This window comes from Podarcis bocagei (genome assembly GCF_964188305.1).
Source record: "Podarcis bocagei genome assembly, chromosome: 9".
Taxonomy (NCBI): Eukaryota; Metazoa; Chordata; class Lepidosauria; order Squamata; family Lacertidae; genus Podarcis; species Podarcis bocagei.
Genome location: NC_138134.1, coordinates 75,801,549 through 75,810,894, shown reverse-complemented (window position 1 = coordinate 75,810,894; position 9,346 = coordinate 75,801,549). Strand labels below are relative to the sequence as shown.

The window sequence follows — 9,346 nt, the reverse complement described above, 5'->3', positions numbered from 1 at the left end:
CGGCGCGTTGCCCGGCAACGATTGCCGCGGGGCGGGGCCGTTCCGCGCCTCCTTCCTCCTCCCATGGAACAGCTGGCCCTGTCGGGACGTACCATTGCGAGCGAGCGAGGAGGGGGGGCGCAGCGAGAAGAGCCGGCGGGTGGGGGGCGCCGTGGGCGGGGCGGAAGGGCAACGGCTCGCCTCTTTCTCCCTCCAGCTGAGGCGGAGTTGGTGCGTTCCCCGCTCCTACCCCCCCCCTCCCCGCCGCTCGGTGCTGCAGGGAAGGCGAAGCGGAGGCGGCGGCGGGTGCTGGGCTGACAGGACAATGGCGCTGCTCCCCTCGGCACGGAACCCCCTGCTGCTGCCCCCGGCCCGAAGGGGACGCCCCAAGGCCCGAGGAGGGGCCCAGCCCAGCGTCAGGTGAGGAGGGGTGGGGGCGAGGGAGGGGGGAGGTGACAGGGGGGCTGCCCTGGGTGGGGTCTGAGGAGAGGTGAGGGGCAACGGGGGGCGGGGGGAGGGGAAAACGAGAGGGATGGGGGACAGGGGGTAAGGGGGAGGGGTGGGAGTGAGGGGTCGGGGGGAGACGAGGAGGGGGACGCGGGGGGAGGGGAGGGGAGCAGGGGGTGGGGTGGGGCTGCCCTGGGTGGGGTCTAGAGGGAGTGGAGGAGAAGGTTGTGCAAAAGTGGGGGTGGAGTGAGCATGCATCATTTTATACATGCATGTGAATACACACACACACACACACACACACACACATATGTACACACACACGCACATATATGTATATATTTTCTTCTCCACCGTAAGGTCCCAGGGCAGGTTGCCACCGCACAAAACCAAAAATCCAATGAAACAAAGCCAGAACATGTGGCCTTAAGCAACAAAGGAGGTGGCCTTGCAAAAAAATCGCATCTTCCTGAACAACTGTCAGAGGGTTAGGGTCGTGTGGGGTGTAAGGGGTGGGGAATGCCATGATGCAGATATTCAGGGAGGGTTGCTTTGGTGTAGGGTGAGGGGTGCCTGGCGAAGGGGTGCTTTGGTACAGAATCGGAATGCATTCTGGTGCAGAATATCTAGGGGTGTCAATTAAGGGCAGGGATTGCTGGGAGGTTGGGAATAGGGGAGTTGTGCAGGCAAGAGCTGAGGTTGGGAAGGGTTAGGGGGCGCTGGCAGTAGGTGCTGCTTGAGGGAGGCAGGGCAGGGAGTGGGGAAGGGCTACAGGAAGGTGGTGAGGGGATGGACATGAGCTTTGGGTTGAGCTGAGGTGGGTTCTGTTGGAGGGCCTGCCTTGCTGCAGAAATATGCAGAGGGTCAATGAAGGAGAGGGGCTGTTGGGTCTAGGTGGAGGTTGGTATGGCCAACGTGGGGTCATCTCAGCGCAGAATATGTGGGGGGGGGGAGAACAGTTGTAAGGAGCCTGGATTGGGTGGTGGGTCCAGGAAGCATAAGGGCTTTGTTGTAGATGTTTACAGAATACAGGAAATTGGTGTGGGGTAGGAACCATAGAGGGACACGGGTGGTGCTGTGGTTTAAACCACAGAGTCTAGGACTTGCTGATCAGAAGGTCGGCGGTTCGAATCCCTGCGACAGGGTGAGCTCCTGTTGCTCGGTCCCTGCTCCTGCCAACCTAGCAGTTCAAAAGCACGTTAAAGTGCGAGTAGATAAATAGGTACCGCTCTGGCAGGAAGGTAAACGGCATTTCCGTGCGCTGCTCTGATTCACCAGAAGCGGCTTAGTCATGCTGGCCACATGACCCGGAAGCTGTACGCCGGCTCCTTCGGCCAATAAAGCGAGATGAGCACCACAACCCCAGAGTCGGCCACAACTGGACCTAATGGTCAGGGGTCCCTTTACCTTTAGAAAGCATAGGGGGCACCCAGAGGCAGGAAGGGTGTGGATGCAAGACTGGGGAGCTGGCTTAACAGTTTGCATTTGGCCCTCTCTGTCAGGGCTCACATTGGTTTCGTGGAACCCTTTTTCAGGAACCAAATAATTCAAAAAAATTAAAGTCTCATTGCTATCTCACCTGAGCATACCCTTGGGAGCAGATCCTGTTGATTTGGGTTCCAGGCAAGTTTAGGGTAGTAGATCAAATTCCTAGTTATTCTTCCACCCACCCCCCGCCAAAGTGTATTCAGAGGGCTAAGAGTTTGCCCAGGGCCCAACCCCTATGTGGGTGAGTAGTTAGGTTGATAACAGAGGTTGGAGATAAATGTGCATTGAGATACCAGTTACTGAAGGCAGCTAGTAGGATGAGTTGTGCAAGTGTTGCAGTGTCTGGGCCAGTAAGCAGTGCCCTGTGGGTGCATTTGAACTCTCCTGGCACCTTTTCGAGTTGGCTATCAATCTAGCAGGCAAAAAATATAGAATCATGGGTTGAGGAGAGAAGAGTCTTGGCTGGATGCCTTGGGTCCAGTACAGTTTCAAGATGGAAGTCTTCAAGGGAGTCAAAGAGTGTGATGGAAAATGGCTGATGTTGGTGTGGCACTGAAAATAAGACTTGGGAACACGTAGTCTCTTGGATTATTTCCCCATTCTTCATGCAGGATAGGCTGATGGAGGGAGGTGGAGAAAGCTGTGGTGGTGGGTTCAGAATGTTTGGGACACGGTCAGATTGGTGGAGGCTCTAATAAGGAGGTGGCTTGTGGTGGTTATGGGACTGTAGGATGGGGCAGTTTGGGAGGGTGCATGTCTGAAGTGGTTACTTTGGGTGAAAGGATGTAGAGAGGATTTGCTTTAGGGGAGAGATTGTAAGGACAGCATGCAATGAAAGCAGCCGTCCTTTGGAACCCCTGCTTCTTCTCTGTCATTTGGATGAACGTTGAGTATGTTGGGCAACAATATTATGAACTGGAATATTGAACACAATGACATTTAAATATGCTTGTAGAGAGCTGGATGAGGTCCTGTACCACTGCAAAGGCAGGGCAATGCATCCTTTAAAGCAGGCTAAGATAAAAGCCAAGGCGTTTTGGTAAGATACCCCTTTGGAGTCTTGGAACGTGCGGAAATATTTCCCAGCATCTTTTCTTTTGTTCCCAGCCTCCCCTCTCCTTTCATAGCAAATCCACAAAGCGAGGATGAGATCAAATTCTTAAAAGTGTGTGTGCGCATGCCTCTTAAGCCCTCCCAGACAGGCACAAAGAATAGCAGCCTTTCTCTTTGCAATATGTTTACATGGCTGCCTGTGTGAAGGTTAAATTCCTCTTTCTTGTGGGGTGGCAAATTAAATTAGTCACAAGTGTGTGCGTAGGGGGGAGATGCCTAGGAGGGGGGGAATCGTCTGCAGGCCTGTGTTTTACAGTTGTTCGTGTGAGAAAAGCCCCGTCTCCAAATAATTCCTGTTCAGTAATTGGAAAGAATGCAAGACTTGGCTTCTGATTTTTTTTCTTCTTCTGAGTTCTGATTATTTAAGCTTTTTTTTAAAAAAAAAAAAAGCAAGCAAGCAAATGGCTTCTAATGAAGCTCTATTAGCTTAGCAGAGCGAATGACCTTGGGAAAGGAGCTGCTCTTTCAGAGCTACCTTGGGGATTTGTTCTGGAGAAACAGATGTAAGTAGTGAGCAGCCTACAACATTTGCCCGCCCCTTAGAATGTCATCTGTTCACATTCTCCTCCCAGATCGCAATGGCATTCCATTCCAATTCCACCCCCCCCCCCCATTCCTTGTTTAAACTTAACGGTACTTTGCAAATCAAATGGTGCTAAGAGAGAAGCAGTTGCCTCACTGCAGAAAATGTACTTCCTGGGTTGCTAAATGAGCAAATATAACAGTGTTTGCACAAAGACTGGCTGTGTTTCTCTGTGCCTGTCATCCTATGCTACAACTGGAGAAATGTCACAAGATGATATTTCTTGTGTCTCTTTCAAGCACTTCAAAATGAGCGGGCTGGAGCTAGAGTTTGGCACGCAAACAACCAAAAGCCCTGGCTGCCTGTCAAAAGGGAAAGGGAAACATTTTCCATGTTCCTTAAATAAAATTCCGTTAAACCGCTGAATGCGCAGCTCCCATAAAGCATGAGAGCTTATTTAAATTTATAAATTCCCTCTTCAAATGACAGTAACCGTGAAGTGTAACTGAAGAAGTGTGCATGCACACGAAAGCTTATACCAAGAACTAACTTAGTTGGTCTTTAAGGTGCTACAGGAAGGATTTTTTTTATTTTGACTATGGCAGACCAACACGGCTACCTATCTGTAACAGTAACCGTGAAGACATTTGGAGCCCCGGAGAATGTTACAGTGGCGTGTCTCCTTCCTTCCTGCATATGGGGGTCTCTCTAGCAAGCCCACCCTGGTCTACATGGCTGGCGTCCTTTCCTTAATGAGATCTTCCAGGCCTCAGTAAACCAGTTCTGCTCAGTTATAATAAATACCCTCCCATTCTTTGCATGCTCTCTTTGCTGCTGGGAGTGGAGTGGTGGATATAGCATTGAGTTTGGGCCTGGAGGTGGGAGAAACATGTTCAGATCTCTGCTGAAGTTCAAATGTGTGTTCTCTTTCCCCAGACCACCTCTTTACCCAGTGACTTTATGTGAGCTATAGCAAGATAAGGGTCCGTGCTCAGTCCATGGTCAACTCATACCTCTTCCACTCGACCCATATGTTGGTTCGCTCCAGTGCTGAGCTTAATTGACTCTGTGAGCATCTTGGATGTTCATTCTCTTTGTCAAACATATCCCTTTTCATGTCTCTTTGGTTTTCCTTCTTTGATGGTCTCCTAGGCTGCAACCCCACCATTGACCTAGACAGTTCCACCACCATACTTCTCCCTGTTCTTTTCTAGGATTGCTTTTCCTCCAGCTTGGCATCTGATCTTAGAGATAGAAGCTGCTATGTGGAAGCCCCTTACTATAGGAGTCTTTCACTGCAATATCTGCTGCAGCAGGGGAAGGGAGACTTTTGGCTTGCAGTGAATACTAGACACCCCGAGATCTACTAACTGGTTTTGGGTGCAAAAACTTTAAAAAATAAATCATTTTCTGATTACCCCCGGGGAATGGCTCAGTGCCTGGGGATCTTCTTTGTATGCAGAAGGTTCCAGGTTCAATCCCTGATCTACTACAAATCACCCAGTGATCCAGTAGTAGATCTTGCCCTATCTTCTGCCTTTCCCTTTGCTACAGAATGGCTTTTTGGGGGAAGAAGCACCCCAGATTCTTTTGCACCCCTAGTATGCCCTAGTAAAACACCCTTGCAAATAAGTCCACAACTGTTGCTAGCTCACTTGACCTCGTATACCCATAGGTGTGGTGTTATTTTTCCCAGGCAGTCTAGATAGCGCTGTGGCCATCCGTATCAAATGTAGCACAGCCTGTTGGCTGACTTTATCCGCACAAAGACTTGAGATGAAAGTGAGACACGCTTCTTGCCAGCTGGCTCTGTTGATATCTCCAAAAACATCTCTCTCCACCCTTTCGTTATATATCTCTGCCAAGCGAAAACAACATTGAGTGCGTCTGATGAAATGGACTCTATTCCATAGAAACTTCAGCCACAATAAATTTGTTAGGGCAGTATTTGGTGTTAGTCATACTCAGAGTAGACGTACTGAAAGTAGCTTAAGTCAGGGATCCACAACCTTTTTCAGCAGGGGGCTGGTCCACTGTCCTTCAGACCTTGTGGGGGGCTGGACTATATTTTGAAAAATATAAATACCCTGCAAGCCGGTCCCGCAGCTGCCTCCGGACCTGGAGGAGGAACGCACTCTGGACGCTTCAGGTTACATACGCTTCAGGTTACAGACTCCGCTAACCCAGAAAGATTACCTCGGGTTAAGAACTTTGCTTCAGGATGAGAACAGAAATCGTGCTCCGGCGGCGCAGCAGCAGCTGGAGGCCCCATTAGCTAAAGTGGTGCTTCAGGTTAAGAACAGTTTCAGGTTAAGAACGGACCTTCGGAACGAATTAAGTACGTAACCAGAGGTACCACTGTACGATACAGAACTAGGAAATGATGGTGAAATGTTTTTCCCCCACTAACCTCCAGTGCTAAGAGATCTGTGCAATACTTTCCTCATTTACTTAAAGCATGGAACAAGTGAGCATAAGAGACAAGATGGATCAGACCAAAGGTCTCCTAGTCCGGCGTCCTGTTGTCACAATAGCTGACCAGACAGCCCCCCAAGAGGAGGGCCTCAAGCAGAACATGAAGGCAATAGCCCTCTCCCATTGTACCCCAGCAACTAGTATTCTCAGCCATGCAGCATCTGATGTTGCGGGAAGTGTGAAGCCATCAATAAACTAATAGCCTTATCCTCCATGACTTGGCCCTCGATATAGCTTTAAAAGGGGAGTAAGGAACCACTGCAGCTTGTGGTGGCGAATTCTAACTTTGTTATGTGAAGTACTTCTGTTTGTCCTGACTCTTCCAGCATTTAGCTTCATGGGGTGATCCCAGCTTCCGGTACTAAATGAGAGGGAGAAAAACTTCTTTCTATTCAATTCCCCCACACCATCCATAATCTTACACACCTGCTTATTGTTTCTCTCCACCCCGTTTTTTAAAATAATAATTATGTGCAGTCTATCTTCTCCTGCACCATCAGACATTGAGCATGCACCTTCATCCCATGATCTAGTGCAGGCATAGGCAAACTCTGCTCTCCAGATGTTTTGAGACTACAATTCCCATCATCCCTGACCACTGGTCCTGTTAGCTAGGGATGATGGGAGTTCTAGTCCCAAAACATCTGGAGGGCCAATTTTGCCTATGCCTGATCTCCTTGCTGCAACTGTGCTGTTTGGCTTGTCAACTTTGCAAGCAAACTCTTTTGTGCGCAGGATGCTGTTTCTGCATAAACAGGAAGAAACATGTCAGTGACTCCTTATCCAGGCCAGCAGCTCATCCAGCTGACTGACTGAACTTTTCAGTTAGGGAAGTTCACAGGAAAACCCCTTCCTCTAAGCCTGTATATAACGCTCTTTGCTCAGAATTACAGCATTATTTTCCCCGCCTTGTAGATAATTGAATAATAGCAAATTGTATACATGCTGATCAAATGATCAGGCTTTGCAAATGTTAGATAAAGGTTGTCATCCGGGGACCTCACAGCTAACTGTGGTTGTCTGTAGAGATGATCGCAATTCAGCAATATATAAATGGTTGAAGTAATAATTACTTTTGACACTTTCCCATAACTCTGGTCTCTCACATCACAAATTGTCTTTCAAAAATCAATAATGGGGCAAGCATGGAGGGCCCCCTCTTTGCAAGGGGGGGAAGTCCAGTTGGACATGCCCATGCAGTTCTGAACTTTGTCTGATGAATGTGAGAGGTGGATGATAGCCATAACTCTCTGTTGCTAGTTTTATGGGCTGCTCCTGCATTATGTTCGTTAGCTCTTTGCATTCAGAACAAAGGTCAACTCTTTGCATGTCAAGGCTTGCCTGTTTGGCCAGCCTGGTGTGGCTTGAGAGTAAAATCATGCACTGGTCTGTTGACAGGGTTACTTGGTGTTTATGATCAAAGGGAATGTGTTGCAATTCAGATTAGGAATGAAACGTTTTCTGGAAGTACTCAAAGAGAAAGCCAATCCTCCGGACCTCACAGGCCAGCACAAGGCACGCCCTGGCTTGCAGTGGACACTCAGCATGAGTTCCAGTGCACAAATGTGTCGGTGACCTCCTGGTGGCAAAATGGTGTTTTGGTAGCAGTTGTGCTGCCCACGTGATATCTGTCGCCTACTTTGCCAAGTGCCCTGAATTGAGTGAAAAATACTTTTGTTTTCAGCAGGCACAAAAGGTGGAAGATAAGTTCACCCAACTGGTAGAAATGCTTTAAAGTGATGATGCAGAAATCACAGAGGAAAAGTGAGTGGGCTGATAGCTGGAGACAGAGAGAGCTTTTTGCAAAATGATGAGGAAAGAGCAAAGGCCTGCTTCTACTAAGTGTATATGAATACTGACAGTTTCAGAACTCCTGGTACAGTACTGGTTTGCCAGAAGACAGATCTCTTTCTGCAAGCCTTGGCTCCCAACAGATTGAAGTCCTTTTTTAGCATCGCCTCTAACCGTCTCCCGTTTTTCTTCACAGTTGTAGCCGCCTTCGACAAATTCAGAACATCCTGACGCAGAGCAGCAAATCCCAGCCAGATGGAATACTGTGCATTTTGGGTAAGTTCTCCCTACTTATTCAAGTGCACCAACAGCATTATTGAAATGTGCAAGCTAAAGCCAGAAGTTGTGTTTCAGGAGCCTAGAAATATTCAAAGAGGGCTCAAGCATTTGAGGAATGTTACTTGCCCATAGCAGCTGAAATGTGTTGATGAGTTGAATGCAGAGCCCCTTAGAAATGAATGGAACGAAGAGGTCACACAGTTTTAAGTCTCTGGCTAATGCCAAGCACCCATGTGCTTTTAAGGATTTAGTGGTCTCCTAAGAAGCACATAGAGACAAGGCAAACATTGAGGATGGGCTGTGGCTCCATGATGGAGAACATGCTGGGCATTGGAAGGCTCTGGGTTCAATCCTTGTCATCTCTAATTGAAAAGGTAAGGTAGGGAGATGCCTGGCCTTTTATCCCTGGACTTGAAACTGGCTCTTCCCAAAAGACCAGTGTGCGGAAATGGAAAGAAGTGTGTTTGCTGCTTCAAGGAGAGCGGAGCCCCAGATAAAATAAGTCAGGTGTCAGGGACTTGCTAGATGATGAAGAATGGTGGGCGGCATCTGCCAGAGAACCCCCTGCAGGCATGGCCAAACTTGGCCCTCCAGATGTTTTGGGACTAGAACTCCCATCATCCCTAGCTAACAGGACCAGTGGTCAGGGATGATGGGAATTGTAGTCCCAAAACACCTGAAGGGCCAAGTTTGGCCATGCCTGCTAGGGAAACCTCAGAAGAGGAAGGCTCAGAGCCAGGGAAGTGGTGTTGGGACATGGAAGACAGGTCACAGGATGAAGTGTGGGGGCAGAATGCTTGAATGCTGAACAATCAACAGACTTGAGTGAGACAAGCCTTACAGTCTGCATACCTGGAGCAGCCTTCGTTGTTGAAAGACAGATACAGTGGACGCTTGGGTTGTGAGCGTGATCCGTGTGGGATGCACGTTCGCAACCTGCAGCGTTCACAACCCGCGTCTATGCACGTGCGGGTTGCAATTTGAAGCTTCTGCGCATGCGTGACCGCCGAAACCCGGAAGTAATCCGTTCCGGTACTTTTGGGTTTTGGCAGTCCATAACCCAAAAAAACACAACCTGAAGCGGCTGTAACCCGAGGTATGACTGTACTACAAAAAAGAGTGAATCTCTCTTGAGTACTGGAGGCTGAATAATGTGACTGGACTGAGAGATTTGTCTCTAAACATGGAGGCAGCGCTGGAAAATTTTCAAGCAATCTGGTCATGCTTCCTGGACGGTCATGAGTAAGGCTG

The 9,346-nt window shown here is 48.9% G+C and overlaps 1 protein-coding gene across 3 annotated transcripts in view; it reads left to right on the top strand.

Annotated features, from left to right (window-relative positions):
* The first annotated feature begins 231 nt into the window (after window positions 1-231).
* DNAAF9 (dynein axonemal assembly factor 9) overlaps window positions 232-9,346 on the top strand; it is an 82,928-nt gene continuing 73,813 nt past the window's right edge. For all 3 annotated transcript variants that reach the window (XR_014011359.1, XR_014011360.1, XM_081206951.1), the window contains exons 1-2: window positions 232-399; window positions 8,013-8,092. Coding sequence is in view for 1 of the 3 variants with exons in the window: in XM_081206951.1 (XP_081063077.1) it covers window positions 305-399; window positions 8,013-8,092 (175 nt within the window). In the remaining 2 variants the exon portion in view is untranslated. The remainder of the gene's footprint in view (window positions 400-8,012; window positions 8,093-9,346) is intronic.